Source organism: Mastigoproctus giganteus, chromosome 8 (genome assembly GCF_048544385.1).
Source record: "Mastigoproctus giganteus isolate SK-2022 chromosome 8, ASM4854438v1, whole genome shotgun sequence".
Lineage (NCBI taxonomy): Eukaryota > Metazoa > Arthropoda > Arachnida > Uropygi > Thelyphonidae > Mastigoproctus > Mastigoproctus giganteus.
This window is the reverse complement of record NC_143582.1, coordinates 203,027,332-203,053,004: the sequence shown is the minus strand read 5'-3', so window position 1 is coordinate 203,053,004 and position 25,673 is coordinate 203,027,332. Positions and strand designations below refer to the sequence as shown.

The 25,673-nt window shown below is 37.8% G+C and overlaps 1 protein-coding gene across 1 annotated transcript in view; it reads right to left on the bottom strand.

Annotated features, from left to right (window-relative positions):
• The window catches only part of LOC150082204 (uncharacterized), a 52,214-nt gene that overhangs the window by 11,756 nt on the left and 14,785 nt on the right, over positions 1-25,673 (bottom strand). Inside the window, exon 3 of the mRNA XM_090380450.1 lies at positions 16,392-16,526. Within this exon, the coding sequence (XP_090236576.1) occupies positions 16,392-16,526 (135 nt within the window). The remainder of the gene's footprint in view (positions 1-16,391; positions 16,527-25,673) is intronic.

Here is a 25,673-nt window from a genome sequence, read left to right as displayed (position 1 = left end):
GGACTCCACTAACACATTAGTCAACAAAGAGAAGTGTTCGCTGATTACCAGTCTTCTCCCACTCAACCATTCCTTTATCCATTGTAGCAACTTGCCATTAATGCTATACTGCTCGAATTTGTTCCATATGCAACAGTATCAAAAGCTTTCCTGAAGTCCAAGTTTATGATATCAAAATTATTTTTGCATCCAATTTCTTTGTGACCACATCATAGTATCCAATCAAATTGGTCAGACAAGACTTCCCCTATGCTATGTCTGAATTATTACTGCAGTCTTGTCTAGATGATCTTGCAATGCTTCTTTAACCAGTGACTCCATTCTTTACTCCGGAAAAGACGTTAAACTAACAGGTCTGTAATTACTCGTGCCACCCTTTGTGAATTGGGGATACATTTGCAGATCTCCAGTACGTAGGGACCTCCCCTGACTCCAAGGATGCTCCCATAATTATGGCTAAGGATTGGTTCATTCCTTTGCCATCTTATTTAATCCTTTGTTGGACACACCAGAAAAACAAACAGAGTTGGCCACAATGTATCTCTCAGATACATTGCGGCTTTCATATTGAAAAATTAAAGACTATGTTTAAAAATCACTCTAGTTTATTCATAAAGAATACATACTTGCTGCCTTAGTTGAAAGGAAGTTCCAGGGACCTGGCTCCTCTGAAGTTACTCATTTACTAATTCTGCAGAAAGTTGCTTGAGGAAGAGTCTGCAGCTCTTTGCTTCTGTTTCATTTCCCATGTAAATCACTTGTGCATTGATTCTGCTAATGTTTAGCACGGCATAGAATATCACCATCACCCAGCGACAACAAGCTCACACAACATTGTAAGTTGCACAGCATCTGATCCACAATATCTACTCCAGATTTGATGGCATTATAAAATGTTACAATTTCTGGTTTCAGATGATCACTTGTTTCATAGTCAATTGCATCATCAAAATGAAAGGAAGAAATCAAGATGGCATTCTTTGATTTCTTCTGTGCATAAGAAAGAATTGTTGCTTCTTTCTTGAAGCCAAACAAACTCGATTTTTCAGGTCGGCTCTTGGCTGACACAAATTCGACTGGGAGTTGCAGTTTGTTTGTTTTTTTTATTGTTACAACATAAGAATTTCCTTTTTCTGAGTTCCAAAACTAAATTGACATCCATAAACCAATTATCTGCTGTAATGTTCCATCCAGTCCCATGGATACGTTCTGCCAGTCTTTTGACAACATCAGCTGGTCTATTGCTGATTTGGTACGGAACTTCAGGTTGCTTCCCTGCGTATATTTCAAGATTGTAAGAGCACAGCACTCTAGCATCTACTAAGGCATATATTTTGAGTCCATATTTGTTGGGCTTTGAAGGTATATACTGTTTGAAACCACATTTTCCTCTGAAGGCCTTTAATTTCTCATCAACAGTTAGATTCTGACTGAAATAGTAACAAGTCTTGCAGTTTTTTACAAATTCAGTGAAAAATCTCTCTTATGGGGCGAGGCAATCATGTTTTCTTCTCTCATCCCTAGATGTTTGATCATCAAATCTTATACACCTGATGAGGAACTTGAAACATCTCTGGATCATTACCAAGCGAAAATTTTTCAACGCCATTTCCGTCAGTTCCCCATAACTCTTCCAATCTCTGCATGTTACTCCAAAGTGCTCCAGCAAAATAAAGAAGGCCAATGAAAGCTTTTATCTCAATTTTGTCTGTAAATCTGGCATCTCTTTCCTGGCTGTAGTTTGACTGAACAGTTTGAATTTACCGATTTGTGTATTCAACAATTTTATATAAAAAACTTTGTCTGTAATAAGGTAGTTCCATGTTTTGGAGGGCGTGCTGGCATTTCTTGCTTGACCAATAACTCAAGGCAATTTTGTTAGAAGATTTTGAGATTGTGCCAAATTTTTGTTGATCTATTGACTTTCCTCCACTTTGTCAATTTATCTTTTCCTATGAAAAAACTGTCAGTGTCATTTGCAACTTTCCTTCTCTGATGTAGCATCTTGTGCAATCTCCGAGTTGCCTTCTCTTGTTTCAATGCAATCCTCATTGGATTCTGTCCCATCATCAATGCTTTTGTCACTTCTTCAGAAAACAGCAGGGCATGAATAATTTAGGTATCATTTGCATTGCTTGAGTAGAAGCGATCCATCCTGGCCCTCAAAAGCAATGCAGCACCACATCTCACAGATGCAAACGACAGACTGACTCGAAACCAAAAGGATTGGGAAAATGAAACCAAAACCAATGTAGGAAGCTACTGAGAAACACATGTGCACAGTGAAATCTTGTTCCCAGAAATAAAGAAAGACATGATGTATGTATCTGAGAGAGACATAGCGACTGATGAAGGGTTAATATAACTGGATAGTTCCCATCCACTCCAGGCGCCTTCCTTATGTTTAACTTCAACAATTTCTCCTCCACTTTGCTCTCAATTACAAAATCATTTAGCTATTACTCAGTTATTACAAAATCATTATTACAAAATCATTATTACAAAATAATCCTAAACCTCCTCATCACCCATGAATCAGATGACATAACAGGGCTGACAGTAGAGGAACCAGTAGCAGGAAGTGATCACGGAGTTCTACGGTAGATGATGAAGAGAGAGAGGTAGCAGTAGTAAAAGGCAAAGGAATGGGTTATAATTTCAGAAAAGGAAATTACGAAGCCTTAAGGTGCTACATGGTCTCTATTAACTGGGTAGATATCGCACAGAGAATGAATACAAAGGGTACTAGGAAAGTTCTGCAATACAGCTTTGTTTATTTAATTTTTTCACAAAGTAATTTCCTCTACATTCAATACATCTCTCCATCCTCCGAAACCAATCTTTAAACCAGTTCTGCCAAGTTTCACTAGGGAGTAAAGCACACTCGTTGTCCCAAGCCCGTAGAAGGTCCTCATCACTGGAAAACCGCCTCCCTTTTAGCTTCATTTTCACATGCGGGAACAGTGCAAAGTCGCAGGGAGCAAGGTCTGACCTGTAGGGAGGGTGCTCGAGAAGTTTCAGTCCTGTCGTGGTCAAATATTCGGTGCAGGCTTTGGCGCGGTGAGCTGGAGCATTTTCGTGATGGAGGTACCAGGTGTCTATTCTTGACTTTGGCCGCAGGTTCTTCATAGATCCAATGACTTTAGGCAGGCATTGTTCAGTATACCACTTAGCTGTGACTGTCTTCTGCGTGTCCAAAACGACACGTTCCACAATTCCACTCGATTCGAAAAATACAGCTATCATTTTCTTCTTTACAGATCGGGATTTTCTGACAATTACGGGTGTGTCGTCATCATCAAAGACCCAAACTTTGTTTTGAGCCTTGGTCGGCAGATCGTAATAGTACAGCCAAGTCTCGTCACCTGTCACGATGTTGTTCACATACCGAGATTGTCCCTTATCAAACTTTTTTAACATCTCCCGGCACCAAGTCACACGTCGTGTCATCTGCTCTTCAGTCAGTTGATGCGGCACCCAGAGAGAACAAAGTTTCTTCACGTGCAAATGATCTTGCAGAATCGAACGAATTGCTGGTGCATTTAGGCCCAACGTATCCTCTATCTCTTGGTAGGTCACTCGCCTGTTTTCGTCAAGCATTTTCCTCACAGCAGTAACGTTTTCCTCCGTAACTGATGTTCGTGCCCCTTTGGAATTCTCTATACCACCTGAATATCGTTATACGATGTGGACAATCATCATCTAGTGCAAGAGTCATTTCTTCTAAGCACTGGTCTATGGTTAAACCACGCATGAAATTATACTGCAAAACTGTCCTTATCTCATTTCGTGACCACGATGCCATCGCAAGCACTTTACACTCTCACTACTAATGAATAACTGAGCCCATCGACTTGGCGCGGCGGCTACTATGCACGTATGAACATGTCTCAACATGCAGCAACAAGCAGCTTCCTGTGATTCATTGTTGCGTCATATTGCAAAACTTTCCTAGTACCCTTTGTACAATTGAACTGTGGTATGCTTTTAAAACATTAATCACAGATGCCTTGAATGCGTATTTACCGTTAAAAAAAAAATACTCCACGAGGAAGGTTCCAAGTTGGATGAATAGTGAAGCTGCCACATTACTTGAGCAGAGTAAGTGGCATGGAAACAGTGGAAACAGTGGCATGGAAAAGTTACAGAGCAACAAAAAGTACTGGAGCCTATAACAGCTACAAGATAATCTGTAATAGAGCCACAGAAAAGGTTCGACAGACAAAGGCAGTTTATGAGAAATTGCTAGCAAACAGAGAAAAGAAGGGGGGGATAAGGAATTCTTCACATATATAATTGCTAATAAGATCAGGATAAACCAGATCGGACTTTACGTAAGGGAAAGGGGATAGTATTAAATACACCAGGTGCCATTGCAGATGAACTCAGCAGTTATTTTGCATCGATAACCTTTGCCACAAAAGGTTTTTCATCAACTAGAGATGAACAACCTTTTGTGGCAAAGGGAAATTGTGCAAGTGAAGTTGAAAAATATGTAATTAATGATACTGAAATTTCGCAAGATTATTTAATGAAAACCTTTTGAGCCTACAGGCCAGTAAGGCTCCAGGAGTTGATGGAATATACCCTATAATTTTAAGGGAGGCGGCAAGTGAGTGCATTGAACCATTGAGGCTAATTATGCGAGCATCACTAGACTCTGGGGAGATTCCCTTGGATTGGAAAAGTGCCAATGTATTTCCCATACATAAGGGTGGTTCTAAGAGTGAAGTGGGAAATTATCGACCTGTCAGTCTGACTTCAGTGGTAGGGAAAATCATGGAGGCAATGATCAAGGGTGGAATTCAGGATCATTTGGATAGAATTGAAATTCTCAAGGATACTCAGCATGGTTTTGTAAAGGGAAAATCATGTTTAACAAATCTGGTTCACTATTTTGAAAGGGTCACTCATGAGCTGGATTTAGGGAATAATTTCGACATTGTTCATTTAGATTTCAGCAAAGCTTTTGACTCAGTCCCACATGAGCGGTTGCTTTATAAGCTGGAACAGGTTGGAATCACTGGGAAAATGCTTAGATGGATAGCAGGATGGCTTCAGGGCAGGAGGCAGAGGGTTGTCATAAATGACTATTCCTCAGATTGTGTGGATGTAAGAAGTGGGGTTCCCCAAGGATCAGTATTAGGACCACTGTTGTTTTTAATTTTCATAAATGACGTTGATGAAGGGATAGAGGGCATGATGTCTAGTTTGCAGATGATGTTAAAATTGGTAGAGTAGTTAATGATCACTGTCAAGCTGAGCTTCTTCAGAGAGACCTAGATAGACTTCAGGAATGGTCAGAAAAATGGCAGCTATGCTTTAATCCAACAAAGTGTAAGGTATTACACCTGGGAAACAGTAATCCCAAAATTACTTATTCACTTGGTGGAGTTCAACTAAACCCAGTACTGGAGGAAAGGGACTTGGGTGTTACGATACAGTTAGAAATGAAATTCTCTGAGCATTGTAAACAGGTTGCAAGGAAGGCCCATGGTGTCCTATCGATGATCTATCGAACTTTTGCAAATAGAGATAGGGACGTGATAATCCCATTATATAAGGCTTTTGTTAGACCACACTTGGAATACTGTGTTCAAGTATGGAGACCGCACCTAAAGAAAGCCTTTGAGCTTCTTGAAAGGGTGCAAAGACAGCTAACTCGCCTGGTGAGATCGGCAAAAGGGCATCCTTATGAAGAAAGACTTTGAATATGTGGGTTGCAGAATTTGTAAACTAGACACCTTAGAGGAGATTTGATTGAGGTGTTTAAGGTTCTGAGAGGCATCAGTAAAATGAATGAGGATGAAATTTTCAAGATTATAAATGATGCTGGAACTAGGGGACATAAATTCAAGTTATGGGAGAGATTTTTAGATTGGACTGCAGGAAGTTTAATTTAGACAGTGAGTTATAAATTACTGGAATAAGTTGCCTACGTGGATGGTAGAGGCTGACAGTTTGGAGAAATTCAAAGGTCATCTGGATAGTATCAGGTGAGGGAAATGCATAGGATGATAGGTTTAATTTCCTTTTCTTTTATTAATTATTAGTTTGTTTTTTTTTTTTGGCTGGTGCAGCATAAGCCATAGGCTTTCTTGCACCATGCAGTCATTACTAATAAGCTTCTGTCCTGTCCTCCACTTTCCTACAGAATTCCTCATGTGTGAATGTAGATGTAAAATACTCAGTCAGTTTGTCAGAAATCTGAGCAGAATCATCAACAGTCGAACCATCGATATCAAGTGACCCAAACTAATTCATCCCCTGCCTTCTAGAAATTATATAAGTAAAGAAGTGTTTGTCATTTTTCTTTGCATCCTTTCCCAAAGATTTCTTGTAATCTGCCTTTGCTTCTCACCTAACATCCTTTGTGACTTGGTTACAGACCAGCTTATATCTATCATAGACTTCCGTGTCACCCATTAATTTATATGTATCCCATGCATTTTTCTTCTCTGCCACATGTCTCAGTTCATCTGACATCCATTTAGGCCTAAATCTTGAACAGTATTTCTTAGTTGGTATGAAAAGTATAGTAGCTTCCAAGATTAATACCTTGAATGCTTTCCATTTAGAATTTTCTGTTGGTAACATCATCAGTTGATCTCACTGTATAGAATTTAAAAACTGTAGTCACCTTCACGAAAGCAAAAACCCTTCACTTTACCCCTGACGTAAGTGACAACTTTGAGTAAATCCCACACCAATACACTGTGATCACTTCCATCTAGTGGTTTCTTTATCTGCAAATTCTTAATGCACAAATAATCACTGCTGATAATCAGATCAAGAGTATCACTCCCTCTCAAACATACTGCTGTAGAAAACAACCATCCAATAAATCCACAAAAGTCGTGCTACTATGCGAGTGACTAACCCACAAGTTCCAGTGAATATTTGGGAAGTTAAAATCCCCCATTATAAGCTTGGAATAGAAGGGAATGAACAGGGAGGAAAAGTTAAAACTATCAACAAAAAAATTAGTGAAAAGGATTAGAACAGCATTCCAAATATACAGAAATTGCTCTATAGAGTGCAAATGGGAAGGTTTGAAATCAAAATAAAATAACATGGAATATAAAAAGAAAAAAAGAAAGAAAAAAATTGATCATAAATTTAACTGTCAATGTTGCTCACACTTTCCTCGCATACAAAGAATGGTAAATCACTATCATCACTTCCTGCTCATTTTCAATTCATTTATTAAGGATAAAATAACAAGATTACTATATAATACACAAAGCAAGCGGGTGCCTCCGTGGCCAAGTGGGCAGGAATGGCACTGAATAGCACACGCTTCTTGATTAGACTGGGGTTCGAACCATGACCACCAAATATGGAGGATGCGGAAAGGTCAGAGAATGACCACCGCATATCTCCGGAGTAATATGGCCTTAGTTGCTAATGCTCCAAATAACAACAACATCACACAAAGCTAGCACAGAATACAGTTGCTGACCAAGATACATAGACAAAAAAAAAAAATAAATAAATAAATAAAATGCTATGTAAACACCACCACAAGTGAGTGACACAAATACCCTGTAACTACCCATTCCATCACTTCTACACTATATAAAGTAGTTGTATTGCCTGCTGATCACTGGCAAATGATATAAATAGAAAATATCATGACAAAGCATGAGGGTACCTAAGCATTTTTGACTTAAACATCTAAAAATCTAAAACAATCGTTGGAAAAAAAAAAAAAAAAAAAAAATCACTCTATAAGATAAAATAAATAAATTAAATTAAATTTAATTTAAGAAATTTAAATCCTTCTCTATCTTTTAAGTAACACACTTGAAATTTGTATAACCAAGGAAGTACAAAGGGTACTAGGAAAGTTTTGCAATATGACGCAACAATGAATCACAGGAAGCTGCTTGTTGCTGCATGTTGAGACATGTTCATACGTGCATAGTAGCCGCCGCGCCAAGTCGATGGGCTCAGTTATTCATTAGTAGTGAGAGTGTAAAGTGCTTGTGATGGCATCGTGGTCACGAAATGAGATAAGGACAGTTTTGCAGTATAATTTCGTGCGTGGTTTAACCATAGACCAGTGCTTAGAAGAAATGACTCTTGCACTAGATGATGATTGTCCACAACGTACAACGATATTCAGGTGGTATAGAGAATTCCAAAGGGGAAATTTCACACTGGAGGATTCTGAGAGGCCGGGAAGGCCACGAACGTCACTTACGGAGGAAAACGTTACTGCTGTGAGGAAAATGCTTGATGAAAACAGGCGAGTGACCTACCAACAGATAGAGGATACTTTGGGCCTAAATGCACCAGCAATTCGTTCGATTCTGCAAGATCATTTGCACGTGAAGAAACTTTTTTTTTCTCTCTGGGTGCCGCATCAACTGACTGAAGAGCAGATGACACAACGTGTGACTTGGTGCCGGGAGATGTTAAAAAAGTTTGATAAGGGACAATCTCGGTATGTGAACAACATCGTGACAGGTGACGAGACTTGGCTGTAATATTACGATCTGCCGACCAAGGCTCAAAACAAAGTTTGGGTCTTTGATGATGACGACACACCCGTAATTGTCAGAAAATCCCGATCTGTAAAGAAGAAAATGATAGCTGTATTTTTCAAATCGAGTGGAATTGTGGAACGTGTCGTTTTGGACATGCAGAAGACAGTCACAGCTAAGTGGTATACTGAACAATGCCTGCCTAAAGTCATTGGATCTATGAAGAACCTGCAGCCAAAGTCAAGAATGGACACCTGGTACCTCCATCACGAAAATGCTCCAGCTCACCGCGCCAAAGCCTGCACCGAATATTTGACCACGACAGGACTGAAACTTCTCGAGCACCCTCCCTACAGTCCAGACCTTGCTCCCTGCGACTTTGCACTGTTCCCGCATGTGAAAATGAAGCTAAAAGGGAGGCGGTTTTCCAGTGATGAGGACCTTCTACGGGCTTGGAACAACGAGTGTGCTTTACTCCCTAGTGAAACTTGGCAGAACTGGTTTAAAGATTGGTTTCGGAGGATGGAGAGGTGTATTGAATGTAGAGGAAATTACTTTGAAAAAATTAAATAAACAAAGCTGTATTGCAAAACTTTCCTAGTACCCTTTGTATATTCTGCAAATTAGACTTTATTTGTAAAATGATCACATTATACATGTGAAATCACATTTATAATTTATTTTTTTTTTCAAATATTCAGTCCCCTTGATAGCTGAAGCATTTGTCACAACATAAAATTAAATTACTTATACTTGTGGAATAAAAATTAAGGCTTTATGCACTAAATTAGAAAGCAAATTTCATATTAAATATCAACATCCAAGCAAAATTACAGCCACCAAGATAGATTAAGAGGTTCAAACAAGTGTAAATCATTTAAGAGTAAGTTGGAACTGTACGAGAAGGGATTCAGAAAACAAATTAAACACCACACCATTCTTACTTTCCAACACTATCTTTCAACAAAGATAGAGAGAGCACTATCTTTCAACAAATGCTTAGCAAATATCATAAAATATGAATAAGACTATTCATGTTTTACAATATTTGTAATATAACTAGTTAATGTGTGTATGATGGAAGAGTGAGATTTACACTATGCTTCCATATAATGAACTAGTAAATGAATCAAATACAAAAAGGTCCAAAGATATTTTCCTCATAAAAATACTGTAGTAATATCAAAACAACTGGAGATGGGAAGTTTTTATGAAAGATGTTTAGAAGTTGCACAATTAGTTGTACAGAGATATGCATTTATACCATTAGGGTAAGTGAAAACACAGATGAAATTATTAGAACAATGAAAAAACATCTGTTTCAGAAATTTATTGTTTTATTACTATACTTATGGTGCATAATATGAAAAGAATCTCTAAGACAGTGCAGGTTAAATAATTGGGTTCTGAACTCCCCAGCCTTCTCTGTGCTTATGGCAAAAGATAGTTCTCTTTATTAAGCATGCTACATTTTAGTCATAATAAGACACAGGAAATAGTTTAGTATATGCCAAGCTGAGATCTGTGCTGAATATTTAAAAAAAAGTTTTGCGATATTTTTTATCCATCTGAAGATTTATGTATTGATGACAGCCTACTTCTCTTCTTACTTTGCATAAAATAGTTTCATTCTATTTCATATAAAGACTGAATATAGCCTTAAACTAACAATGGCATGTGATCATGGCCAAAATTATGCATTTACTTTAGCAATACCTATGTGAAGATATGGCTAAAGTCCACTGCTTTTTCTAAGAAACTGCATGAAAATAAAACCAATTCTTCTGGTATTCATCTTAAAAAGAAAAGGCATGTCTCCTAATTAGTTTAAAGAGGAGTTTAATATGGTTCTTATGGACATAAGCGACAATAATCAAACAGTTTTACTGAAAATATTACGAAGTTAATTAAACACACCTTAATAGAAATGCTTAAACAGTTTGGCAACATTTCGAGAAGTCACTGTTTCTCATTATCAGGGTGGATTAAAATAATATCCCAATTAGGAATTATAATTAATATAATTCCATTAATTATAACACAATACTACAATAATTACATTAATATAACTAAGTCAGTGAAATTGTCCAGTTACTCTGGGGGGGGGAAATAAGATAACCTATATTTAGCGACTAATTATACAGGTTTATTCAAAATGATTCATCCAATTTCAAATGACTATATTTTTGAAGTTAACAAATACAGAGTGATTATTAGTGATACATCAATCAAAATAAAAACTGTTCTAGTTTTGTCTCTCACCTTATAAGTGCTCTATGTGACTTCCCATAGTTACATGAGCAACATCAAGACGATATTCGAATTCCTCCCATACTTGCTCCAGCATATCCTTTGTCACTGACTCCACAGCAGTAACAATGCGATTTTTGAGCTCATCCAGGGTTGTGTTCAACGCTGGCACATACACAGCATCCTTAACATACCTCCAAAAGAAGTTGCACAGCGTAAGCCAAGTTAATACATGGTTGATAGGTACGGAATTATGCTAATTTGAAATCGAATGAATCATTTTGAATAACCCTGTATTATAGGGTGAGTTGAATGAGGCACTCTCATTCTTAACAAAATAGTAGAGAAGGAACTGCAGTAAATAACTGCAGAAATACCGAATTACAATAAAGAAAGTACTGTTAATTAATTCAGCAAAAAGAGAAGGCCTAACTGTCAGACTGGCTCTGAGAACGATGAAAAAATGAAAACTACTGGAATTTGAGAAAGTACTGGGCTTATAAAGATTAGAAGCTGCTGAGGCAGCCAATGGGATGTTAAAGTATGAAAATGGACTTCAAGAACAAGGGTTCTGCAAAAACAAGCAGGATATACTTGAGGTAACCATCATGATTAAATGTGGGACCAAGGATAATGAAATGAAAGGAGAGTTGCTTGGGGATAAAGAGGAAGAAACTAAGAACATGGGCTGAAACCGGGACAGAATTTTGGAATTGAAGACAACATGGATAAAAAGCCAACATTATGATTTTGGAAAGGGTGAGGAATCTTGAGTTGGAGGGATGATATAGAGAATAAAAATAAGGGGAAACAGGAAAAGTAGAGTAAAAAGTAGGAGAGAAAGAAAGAAAAAAAAAGGCTTAAATGTTGTAGATTTGGGAATCTGACATTGGCTACTGGTTTGAAGGAAGATCTGCAGATAGTAGGAAAATCTTGGAGTCTTCTTGTTGAAGGTATCTTCAAGATTTTCATGTGAATTAAATTGAAATAAGATGTATCAAAGGAGATACCTTTTTTTTTTTGATGAAACAATCATTTTTGATAAAGCAATGCTTCTTTGAAGCTCCTTCAAGAGTATGAAGGGTCGGTTGGGAGGATGGTTTTTGGTGGTGAAATCCCACAAGTCATGCCAGATTAGGACATGAGCTACGGTTTGGATTTGTTGATTCTAGCACATTGGACATCCTGCTTTTTTCTATTTTCTTTGAGTCTTCTGTATGTTTCACCAATGTACAATGAATTTCAAGAGCAGAATGAGTAACAGACTGAACCTCTGCATTTGGATGGCTGTTGGTTATTCCTGAAGGGCTTCTATTTTAAGGACTGGGTGCCTGTTTCTTCTCTGAAGGATTAATAAGTTGTGAATGGTGTTACTGATGGTTCGGACTGAGTACTTCTGGGTAAGCATTCTCTCTGGCTATTGATTTGATGGTGTTGATTTTTTACTGGAGGGCATGTGGTTAATTACATACTAATTAGACTTCAGAGGATGTACGATCTGATGACTCCAATCTTAGTTGAGTGGTAATGGAATGGATATCTTGAGTGGGCTTTCTTTAGACTATCTATTTGGCATTATCGTTAGGGGAAATGTCCAGAAACAATAACTGTCCATTCCCTTCTAGTTCCATCTTGAAGGTGATTTTATGGTGGAAAACATTAAGGTTTTGGTAGAAGTGAGTGAGGTAGTCTTGCCATGGTTCTAAATAAGAAGGATGCCATTGGTATATAACAGGAGTGGTGAGCCTTTCTACGTTGGAAAGCCATATTTTCTTTATCCAAGATACTGTTTGGCCACATAAAGATATTATTAGGCCACATGCTGAGAATTTAATATATACAAAAAAAAATTATATTTTTGTAGGCATATCTATAATTTTAATTACAGCCTGTTATTGTATGAGGAATTTAAACAAAAAAAAATAAGCAAAGACATTTGTTTAGCAAAGATGATAACAAAACTAAAAATGGATGAACTTAGACAACAAACCATTTAATGACATTTTTGCGACTGCTTAATGCCAGATAGTAGTCTGATATTTGGTTCCAACACCGTTGAGCATAGTTTTAATTGGTCCTTCAAGTGAATATCTGTCATCTGAGATCTCAAGCTTATTTTAATTTGAGTCATATATGAAAATGTTGATTCACGAAGGTAGGTTGTGCCAAAACAAGATAGCATTCAACGAGCATGTTGACATAGACGTGGGTACTCAATTGCATTTTTTTTTATATTTGAAGAGGATCCTTCTTCACGCCAAATAGAGACTTCAGAATATTATCTTCTGAGAGCCCAATTAATTCTATCTGTAAGTCATCGGGTGCTTTGGAGACATCAGTCAGGTGTGGTTGAAAAAGCTATTGTGAGATCATGTTTCTCAAAATCAGCAAAACTTTTGTTGTATTCTTCAATTAGAGTCCAGAACAGCTATGTATTCTTTCATGTCACGTTTCCTTAATGATTTGTTTGTATCCTGTTCATTAATTACTTTTGCCAGTTCCGGAAAGTGTTAAGGTGAAAGTTCCGATTGGTTCAGCAAGGTTTTGAAAAAGGTCAGCTTTTTCCTAAATGCTTGTGTTTTAAGCCACATATCATATATACATTTGGTTTTACCTTGCAAAAAAAAATATTCAGATTATTTTGCTTTGACATTATTTCACACAAAAATGCAATATCTCTGCAGAATTAGACTTTTGACAATTCACACTGTTGATTTGGTTCTTCAAAAAAGCTTGTGATTTGTTCCCGCAAAGATAAAAGTTTGACAAGTATTTGTCCTTTGGACAACCAGCACACTTTACAATGATATGGCAAATCCACTGACTGTTTCATCATCAAGCTGAAGCATGTTGCAAATGTCGTGATGTATTTGCTCAAATGTAGTTTATAAAACCTATAACTTTATTTAATGTGTCACTTAAAACAGTAGATTTGGCACATGGATTCTGCTGATGAAGAATACATTGAAAGGAAATCAAGGCGCCTCCGTAGCCAGGTGGGAAGGAGCAGCAGTGCGTAGCACACACTTCTTGATTAGACCGGGGTTCAAGCCCATCACCACCAAATACGGAGGATGCGGAAAGGTCAGGGAATGACCACCACATATCCTGGAGCAATATGGCATTAGTTGGTAATGCTCCTAAAAACAAACAAACGAAAGGAAATCAAAGTTTCTGGATCTGGCAATTCTTTCTGTAGTAATGCAACAAATACTTCATGTTTTCCTCTCATGGAACATGCACCATCTGTGATTACACTTACTAAATTACATAAATTCAGTTTCGGCATTTTTCTTCGAAGATGGTGAAGATGTCAATTCCACGTGTCCTGGCAGTAAGAGTACCCAAAGTCGATAACTCCTCGTGACAATGAAAATCTGCAGCTATAACACAAATAAAAAATAACACCTGCGCTGAGTCAGCAATGTTAATGGATTCATCCAAAGTGATTGAATAATAACTGTCTTTGCTTTGGCATATTGCATGAAGATGTTCTGTTATAATACGGGCTAATTCATGTTGCCAATCAACTATGGTCCTCCTTGAAAGAGATAGTTGTTTGTACTTATTAACCTCAGCTGAATCCAAACATCCCACAACTTCAACAATGCATTCTTTTATGATTTCCACCTTGCTAAGTGGCTTACTTCTTCTTCCAAGTATATATGCTACTTTATATGTCGCTTTAGTGATGTCAGTCCCTTGTCCTGACATAGTTTTGAATACATGTTGCTGCTGCTTTCCATCTTTCATTTTCTTAAGTGCAGACTTTCAAGGTTCTCCTTCTAGTTTACCATATTTGTTGTCCTTATGAGTTGTATAATGCTGATATGCATTGCATTTCTTCACTGTTGCCAATATTGAGTCGCAGAGCGAACACATCAATTTATCGTTCACAGCAACAACATAATACTGCAATTCCCATTCTTCATTAAATACTCTCTTTTTTCTTTCTTCAATGCTCTTTTCTTATATTTCTCAACATAATCGGGTAACCAGTAAAAATTAAAAATGAAATACACAAGACTGATTGAAGATTCAATTTTAAAGGAAACAAGCACTGGAAACCGATGGCACTCAGGAGGATGGCCGGAATGTCAACTGATACTGACAGCAGTCAGCGAGATGAGTCATCACTAAAAGAAAGGTAACGTTGCCAAATGAAGTTGTTTTAAGTGGAAGTGATGCCATATCATCTATATGGGAAACAATAATATTCTGTAAAGATTAGTGAATTGGAATAAATGCTTTATTTTGCATTTACTTTAAAATATAATTCATTATTTTCCTTAACTAGAAAAGGCAATGCATACATTTTATTTAACTCATACATTTTCTTTAACATGTTACAGTTCTTTCTTAAGAAGCTCTCAGGCCTGTGATGCGAATCACTGGGTGGTTGCCACTGACAGGCCTCTCACTAACTACACAGTTATCGATATAAATAATTTTACCACTTCACTTTGTTTTGCCCTCTATCGATCTATCCAATATTTTTACGCCTTTTATGTTTCTTTTGCTAATGTACAGCTTAAATGTACAGTAATTTATATGGGGAGAATAATGATATATAAGATTTACCTTAAAAATATTTTGAGTTTGGTGTTATGTCATGAAATAAAAGGCGGATTTTGCATTTGAGAGAAAAATAAAAGGCCACAGGTTCCCCACCCCTGGTATATCACATTCAATTTTTGACTTTAAAGATTGTTGGTCAAGGAAAGTTTCCTCTAGGTGGTTGATGAAGACTTCTGCTAGGAGAGATACAGCAAGTTTCAATGCTGAGAACTGAAAATTTACAGGAGTCAATGAAGGTAAATAGCTCAACGAGATCCAGAATGTCAGAAATGGTTATGGGTTAACACATGGAAATTTTATAGGATGCCTTCGACAAGAAGATGACTCCAGAAAGGCCAACAAATATCTCTCCTACTAGCTGTGACCAGAAGCAATTCAAGCTTCTTTTCTCACTTCTTTTCCTACTTTGCATTCCCTGTCCTTGGTCTCTCTCTCTCTCTCTCTCTCTCTCTCTCTCTCTCTCTCTCTCTGCAAGTTTTATTCCCATAACCACAATTACTGCTTTTACACATCCTGCCTTCAACTTCAAAATCTTAGTTTCCACCCCCCCCCCCCAAACCAGTTCAGCCCATATTCTCTTCAACTGAAAAAATACAGAAGTTACTTATAAGTGTGGGGGGGAAAGAGTGTAAAAAAGTGGCTAGGGCCCTGAAGAGAATCAGTAAAATGGATGGGTGGGAGGGGGGATTTTTACCGGGGAAAAGAGAGAATAACCAGCAGGCACAAACACAAAATGCTAGGAAGCAACAGAAGGCTAAATCTCGTGAAATTTATTTTTGAGTGCTGTAGCTCACTGGAGTGAATTGCCTGTGAGAGTGGTAGAGATTTTGGAAGAGTTCAGAGTTGAATTGGATTGCTGCTTTTTTGGCAACAGAGATTCAAGTGATAGAAAATTTCTTCCCTTTTTTTTGGAAGATACAGAAAAAATCTGCTTTCTTGAACCATTTGGTAATTATAATACTAAAATGATTCTAACTATCCTTTATGCACAATATATTCCCCTGACAATAGTCTCTGATAACTAATATAAATATTCAACAAAGGACAAACTAAATATAGGTATATTATACTTACGTCTCAATTTTGTAAGTGGTGATATAAACTCCTCACCACTATCTGTTTCTGAACTTGTACTGCTGATGTCTAACACAATATCTTTATCAGGATTCACTTTCAAAAAGTTGCGACACTGGTAGGTAAAATGGCCAGCTGTTAAAAATGAAAATACAAAAAATTTGAATTTTCCTCAAAAACACTATAAATTACATATGAAAGTCACCCTTCCACCCCTCTTTTTAATCAAGCTATGTGCCATTACGTATAAACCTAAACTATAATATTCTATTAATGATCACTAGGGGACTTTGTCCCCTGCTCGCTTTGCTCACCAACCCCCGTACATGCTTTTCTATGTAATATGTAGAGGTATGATGAAGTAAGTCAGATCTTTTCTTCGTAAAACACACACCTGTTGAAATGCACCGATCGATGTCTAATCTAATATATAAAAGAAATAGAAAGTGTAAGAAAAAACTATAAAAAGTAAAATTATGTGAATGTTGAGTGAATGAAAGTTATTTTTAATTGCATGTTCTATCTTAGCCTCTTCACCAGACAGACTGATGGCTATGCAGACCCTCAGGGGCCTCGTGGTTATCCAAGCTGACACCATGCTGTAGCTTTGGTGTCAGCCATGGTGTGGGATGCTGACACTGGCCATTTGGGTAATCTCTAGGCCAGTGTGGGACAGAGCTGCAAAAAGCACACTCCACCATAGGGATCTCTTTCCCTATGTTGTTTTATTCCTACTACCTGGGGTGGTTTAGTCTCCTTCCCCCAATCCCCTTCCCCACCCTGGGTGACCCTACCCCCCTTTCATCTGGTAGCTCACCCCACCACCCACTTTCAACTCCCACCCTCTGGACCAGGATGGGCATCCTGTACCAGGGGTCCCCTTACTGTCTCCCCTTTCAAATCAGGTGGGTGCCTCAACTACTGCCCCCCTCTGTTCTCTACCCCTTTTATTTCACCCTCTTCCTATCTCCCCATTATCTCCTTTCCAATAAATAAGGAGAGCCCAAATACAAATATTTGGGCTCTCCTTGGATGCCTAGGCTACTCCAGGATTTGCCCCGCCAGAGCTTTCTTCTCTCCTAATGTGTCCTGGCTGCCTCCCAGGGGCAGTAACAGAAACTTGGGGGTGTTAGTAGCTCTCCACAGGCCCCCAGGCTAAGTAACCAGAGGAACAACACAACCAACACCCTGGCCTTATGCAGAGTATTGTATTCTACACAGAGTAAAAACACAGAGTTGGGGGAAACCCTGGGTGCCGCCCGACAAAAAAACACTATGTCACTATGATCAATATCTATCAGGAAATGACCTATGTAATTATTTACCTGCACATTTGTAGAGTGCAGCATTCTCAACGTGGAATAAATATCACTATGTAATTATTTACCTGTGTTTACATAGGTCACTTAGGAAAAGGCTTTTTGCTTCAGGTTCCATAATGCATGAGGAATATTGTTGCATCCAAAAGAGGACTAAAATATTGAACTGAAATATTTACAAACTATACAAATATTTAAAATATTTACAAAATGCTAAACTATTTACAAATATAAAATATTCATCACTATACAAAAAACATTATAATGGAATATCGAATGTTATACAGTGAAGCAAATGCATGAGGTTGGTGAACGTTATGGATAGACAGATATGCAATCATTTACCTACTCTCATCCAGATCATGAATAAATAATTTAAGGCCAATTTCTATGAAAAATTTGCTTGTCAATGTAAATAAATGGGTTACAAAAAATCATTTCTTAATACATTTACTCATCTTTTCCCCTCATATCATAATTATATGGCGTCATAATTTGCATCTAACATGAATTGTCAGTTATGACAGTGTCATAACCAGTATTTCCTAAACTAAAGTACCCCCACAAAGGGCATAAGCAATTATTCAGGAGCCCAAAATATTAAAATAAAAGAATGAAAAAAATTTTTTTATTAATTGCACTCTTTATTACAATCTTTAAACAAAGCAAATTTTAATATGCATATGCCATTATGAATTAAAATTTTATGAAGTATTTTCATACACCTATAAAAAATTACTTATGTAGTTTCTGTAATTAATAATAATAAAAACAGGGATAAGGATGCATAAAAGGCAAAAGCTTGGGAAATGCTGTCATGAAGTTTCTTAAAAAAATAATGATTGTGCTCTAATTTTGCTACCTAAGAAAGGAGAAAAATCAGAAATTATAGACCAATTAGCTTGTTGTCCCACATCTACAAGTTGTTCACAAGGGTTATTACTAACAGATTAGAAAGAATACTTGATGAGAATCAACCAAAAGAACAAGCTAGCTTTAGGACAGGATTCTCAACCATGGATCACCTTCATGTAACATCACAGCTAATGGCGAAAGCAAATGAATATAAAACACCATTATTCCTAGAATTTGTGAATTATAAAAAGGTAACGACTCCATACACCATAAGGCAATGTTTCGGGCACTACACAGACAAGGCATAGACAACATCCCATACATTATGACTTGGAAGAAAATATATGAGAATACTACCTCCTTTATTAGACTATACAAAGACAGTAGCAAATTTAAAATTAAGAAAGGAATTCGACAAAGAGACACAATGTCTCCAAAGTTTTTTACTGCTGCCCTTGAGGAAGCTTTCAGAAGATTGAACTGGTTGCAGAAAGGAGTCAATGTGAATGTAGTATACCTAAACCTATTACAATTTGCAGATGACATTGTGATCATAAACCATAATTCCAAAGAATCAGAGGAACATCTTAATCGGTTATGCACAGTTAATAAGGATTTCAGACTAAACAGGAATACGGTTAAAACAAAAGTAATGATGAACAAGTATGCCACAGGAAGGGATATAACCATTGAAGGAGCAGAAATTGAAAAGTTGGATTCATATACTTATCATGAACGAGTCATTAGCTGTAATAATGATAAATGGCTGGAAGTCAAGAGAAGAATAAATTTTGGATGAATTTGGATGAATAGCATTCAGGAAATATAGTCGCATACTGAGGAGCAATATCCCAATTTGTCTGAAACAAAATAATGAACCAATATATACTCCCCACCATGACTTATGGAAGTGAAACTGGGACACTCACAAAAAGAATGGAAGAGAAACTGAAACTACACAGCAAAGAATGGAAAAAAAAATTATATTTGAAATCAGACTGTTGGATAAGAAAAGAAACATGTGGATCAGGCAGCAAACTCAAATAAAGGAGATTCTTATCAAAACTAAACTGAAATGGACTTGGGCAGGACACATAGCTCGAAGACATGATGACAGATGGACTAAGAAAATAACAGAAAGGCACCCAAGAGGAGCTAAAAGAAAACCTGGAAGACAACAACGGAGATGGACAGGTAAATTTAAGAGTTTGTAGGCAGTAAATGGATAGCCATTGCACAAAACAGAAGGAACTGGAAAGCTGCTCGAGAGACCATCTTGTAGTGGATTGAAAATAGTTGATGATGTACCCTACACAGTACTACCAAAAGTAAGTATAGTGAGGTATGTGGGTGGGGGAAGAATGCTGAGATGCTTGACAGGACTGTCCTTCAATGAGCAATAAAATAATAGTCAAGTAACAATTCTGCAAAACTCTAATGCAACTTACTTTCACTGCTTAAAATAAATTGAAGATATAACAATTGGCAATGCAAGCAAGAAGTGCACTTGTTATCAAATAACAATAAAAAAAGTGTAAATATGCTGGTATGACTCTAACAAACTTATATTTACAACTATTTGCTTTAATTCTGTAATATAAACTAAAATGTAAACAGTTCAGATCTTCAAGTACTCTTTTATGTTAACTACTAGCTTATAGCCTAAAAGATAATGAAATGTACATTATGCAAATAAAAGTTATCACATAGTATGACCACAAGTTCCTTGGTATCAGATAAATACTGTACACTTTTCTGGGACTTTTTAGTAGCTCCGCCCATAGACCAGTTTTTTTTTTTAGGAGCATTAGCAACTAAGGCCATATTGCTCTGGGGGTATGCGGTGGTCATTCCCTAACCTTTCCACATCCTCCGTATTTGGTGGTGACAGGCTCGAACCCCGGTCTAATCAAGAAGCGTGTGCTACGCACTGCTGCTCCTTCCCACCTGGCTACGGAGGCGCCTCATAGACCAGTGATTTTTCCAATTGTCCGAAAGGCTTTATTGTTGGAGCACATCTAACAGGAGGCACAATTAAAGATACGAAGGAAATCACTGATGTGTCAAAAGCAACCATCTCAAAATTATACAATGGACAGAAGATGAAAGGAGAATGCAGCTCTAAAAGGAAGAAATGCAACTGAAAGTCTATACTAAAAGAATGAGACTACATGATTTTAAAGTGAATTGTGCATCAGAATAGAAGGTTAAGTGTGCAACAAATGACTTAAATATTCAATTTAGGTACGAAAAACCCATTTCCAACTGAACTATACAGCAAAAGTAGAATCTGGATTTGAGAGTTGCTTGCCTATATGACCACTTGTTTCTGTAAAAAAATCAATGACCACTTGTTTCTGCAAAAAATCAAAGATATGACTGTAGTAATGCCATCAACACAAAGACTGGATTATGAAACAGTGGAAAAAGATTGTGGTCTGACAAGTCTTGATTTACACATTTTGCACCAATAATAGGGTAAAAGTGTAGTGTGAACTTGACAAATCCATACTTCAATATTGCTTCGTGTCCACTACTCAGGTATGGTATGGGGTATATTCTGTTAGTATGGACTGTATCTGGATGGTTCACAGAAAATTCCCAAGATTTCCGGCATCTACCCTGGCTGCCTAATTCACCAGACTTGAATCCAACTGAGAATGTCTAGAGTATGTTGGAAAGGGCAGTTCTCAGCTTCAGTTTTCTATCGACCACAACAGAGCAGATGACAAATATCCTGATGGAAGGATGGTTAAATCTGGAGCTAGACTCCCTCAGGAAGCTACTGGAATCCATGCCTTGATGTGTATGGACTGTAATTATGGCACTACTAGATACTGGATAAAGGTTTCTAATTTTTTGGCTAGTGAGTGTGGGGTATATTCTGTTGGGGTATACATAAATGTGATGAACAAATTCCCAAGTGCATTTTAAATAAAATCAGTTCACAGTAAATTTACACATGGAATCCCAAAAACTTATTACTGCCATACTTGTCACTATCAATATCACAAGTAGATCTTTCACTTTCTTTAAAGTGTGTGTTCTGATATAACTACTCATAATTGAAATTGCTTAATTTTAAATATTGGTTATTTCTGAATTATATTTATGTCCCTTGAACCTCCTATTCCATATAATGTAAAGATCAGCAAGAAATTTATCTTTAATTCAAAGTTTAAAGGAATGACATTGCTGAGGAATATGGAATTCTGCCTAACACACTTTCCATATATCTCCAGAACTAAGATGTGATGGTGAAATTTACAAGATGGAAAATGATAGGGGGGGAATCTTCCAGTTGAATGTTTTTTTTTTTTTTTTTTTTTATGTAAACCCCAAACACGAGAGGTATTAGAACCTATAGTACTTAGTACTGTGCTTGGGTTGGAGGTTGAGAAGACGAAAGAAGATATTTGTTGACATTGGACTTGGACTTTTGTAGACTGTATTTTACAGGAAATACGTATGAAGGAAGGTTGTTCCAGAAAACAGCAGCTGAATGAATAAACAAGAAAGATGAAAAGTTGGTTCTGTGAGTTTGAAGTTGGACAGTAAATGGATGTTGGCTGGTGGTGGCATGTGTTCGGACTGTTTTGAAAGAGAGAGCGGGAATTATAGAAGCCAATTCAGAAGAACAGTGCCCATGGAAATATCTGTAGAAGAGGCATGCAGCAGAAACAGTACGTCTATGAGACAGCGAGTGCAGAGAGAGAGACTCTGTTAGATATGAATCATTAATTAACCTAACTGCCCTCTTCGGAATGGAATCAAGAAGCCTGAGAGAGAGAGAGGTTTTGGGGGCACCATCCCAGATGTGGGAACAGTATTCCATAGTTGGGCGAATCTGTGATTTGTACAGAGTGAACAGCTGTTTGGAAGAAAAATAACGCCAAGAGCAAAAGAGAAAACAAAGTTTATTAGATGCAGAGGAAGCAATATTTGTAATGTGTTTCTGCCAAGAGAGATTATACGTCAGGGTAATCCCCAAAAGAGATATCATTTTGCCTAGAAATCAGAGTGTCACCAAAGATAAGCATAGGAGCAGAAGAATCCTTATTGAGAGAGATAAGACAAGACTGAGTTTTAGAAGGATTGAAATCAACTAAGTTGTTTTTGCCCCACTGGAGAATTACCTGGAAATTGGCATTTAAGGAATTGGTAGCAGATATTCGAGAAGTTGACACTGATTGAGCAGGGCAAGGTTTCTCAAAATGGAAAGTGGAATGCAATGTGCTATCATCGGCAAAACTATGGATAGGATTTCCAGTCAATGGAAGAAGGTCATTAATATACAATAGGAAAAGAGTGGGGGAAAGAACTGAACCTTGGGGGACACCGGCATTAGTGTAGAAGTTAGAAGATAGAGAGCCATCTACCATCACCTTCAGTAAGCGACCAGAGAGAAAACTGGATAACCAATTACAAAAAACAGTTGGCAGACCATAAGATGGAAGCTTCTTTAGAAGACCTTTATGCCAAACACAATCGAAAGCTTTTCAAATGTCAAGTGCAACTACTTGTGTTTCACCGAACTTTTCCATTGAATTAGTCCATAAATGGGTAACGTAAGCCAGAATATCACCAGTGGATCGACACTGACAGAATCCATACTGGCGATTGTTGATCGGACGGAAGGTTTCTAGGTAGTTTAAGAGTTGGCGGTTAATTGATTTCTCCATTACTTTAGAAAGAGTAGAAGTAATTGCAATGAAAAACACCTTTGGAATAAGAAAGTGAAAAAAGGCGGCAAAGAACAGGAGTAAATTCAGGAGCACAGGTTTTGAGAACAAGTGGAGAAATACCATCGGGACCTAGAGCTTTCTTAGCATCAAGATTCGTCAAAATACTTCTGGCATCCTTTTGACGGAAGATCACAGGAGGCATTGAATGGAGCGGGTTGGGAAAGGTGGGAGGTGTTTTACCGAGATCGTTAATACACGAGTTGGAAGAGAAATGGGATGCTAGCAGGTCAGCTTTATCCTTGGCTGAAGTGACAACAGAACCATCTAGTTTGGACTGAGGTGGGAGCAGAGATGGGCAAAAGTTGCGGCCAATAGCTTTGGCAAGAGACCAGAATGCTCGGCTACCATTAGGGCAAGAAGCAAGTTTTCTACTCTTAGCCTGTTCAAACTCTAGTTTGGACTGATTAATAACTGCTTTACAATTCTTGAGAGCTTTGGTGTAGGCAGAAAATGAAACTGAAGAATTAGAAACAAGCCAATTACAATATGCAACGTTCTTCTCTTGAACAGCCTTAGCACACTTATTGGAAAACCAAGGTTTAGATAAAGGACGAGATTTTAAAGTGGAGTGTGGGATAAAGGATTCCATTCCTGCAAGAATAATTTCACTGACACGATCTGAGCAAACGTTGACATCAGAAGTTTTGAAGCAGTAATCTGACCAAGGAAAAGAAGAAGAGAAATCTCGCAGGTCAGCCCATTTTGCATTCTTGTAATGCCAAACTATACGAGGTTTGGAATAGCCACGAGATAAAGGCTCCATAGGAGAAGAGACAATCACCAAGTTGTGATCTGAGGTGCCTAAAGGACCTCTCACTTCGACCGTGTACTTAGAGGGTTGTTTGTAAGAAAAAGATCAAGCGTGTTGGCTGTATGATTAGGATTGTCCGGTATTCTTGTAGGTAAATGAACAATCTGTGCAAGGTCATTAGTAATTGCAAAAGCCTCAGCATCTCAACCAGCTGGGTCAGTGTGACTAGAAAACGGAAGCCAGCTGGAGTTGTGAACATTAAAATCACCAAGGAAAATTATCTCACTGTTAGGAAAGTTGGACTGGAGAAAGTCAAGTTGCAAAGAGAGGAAGTCAAAGAGCTCCAAGTTATTAGTGGAATTGGGAGAATGGAAGAGACAACAGATGAATTTGCCACAATGAGGTAGAGAGATTTTAAGCCAGAGAAGATCAAAAAGAGGAGATTCCAAATTACCAAGTCTCTGACAGGAAATATCGGAACGGATATATGCACAAGTACCACCTTTGAAGCAAAAGGAATCATACAGCAAATAATTTTGGCAACTGAGATGAACAGTAGTTGAATCAACCAATAACTGAGATTCTGTCAGAAAAAGTACATGGGGTTTGGCAGACTGCAAGTGGAAATGGACATTGTTGAGATTAGAAATGAGACCACGTATATTTGTGAAATGAATCAGCAAGTGTTTGGGAGGTTTAGATCTTTTCGCAGATAAGCTTATTCTATTAGTTTGGCAATTCATGGTGTTTTCAATAGTAAGAAAGTGGGTGGGACATGCTGTATGAAGTAATGAAATTTTTGGATATGGCGTATACATGGTAAGAATATACCCAGATCCTTGACATAACGTGGCTCAACAATGCCCCCTGCATACACACTACTTGTACTCCCTCCGGTCACTATCTGGCAGAGCAGAGGTAGCAAGATTATACACTAGCTGATCCAGAAGCCTCCTAGAGCGTTGCCAATAGGTTCGGTCCAGGGTACTAACTAGCAGCCGGCCTTCGAACACAGTTTTAGAGCTATACCCTCAAAATGTAAGGAAGATTGGATCTCGCCATGATGTTCATCATAACCTCAAAAAGTCATTAATCATACGGCATGATGGAAGAGATGCGGAAGGGTTGACCGGAACTTAGCTCTGGAGACTAAACATGGGTTCCACCACTTCAAGGCGCCTCCGTAGCCAGGTGGGAAAGAGCAGCAGTGTGTAGCACACGCTTCTTGATTAGACCGGGGTTCGAGCCCGTCACCACCAAATACGGAGGATGCGGAAAGGTCAGGGAATGACCACTGCATTTCCCGGAGCAATATGGCCTTAGTTGCTAATGCTCCTAAAAACCAAATAACAAACAAACAAACAAACCACCACTTCAAGCCTCCAATAAGCAAAGTGGTGGTATTGCACCGTTTGATGAGAGTCATCTACCACCTAGAACGTATATTAAAGTGGAACAACAACAGTTTGGAAAACTCTACTTTGCAATATAAGGTAGGTCATTCATTTTTGATTAATTATCATGACATACTTCAAGTGATGATGAAATATAGGAATATCATGTTTGCTCATACAAAAAAAAAAAAAAAAACCATCTTTGAAAATGCAACAGA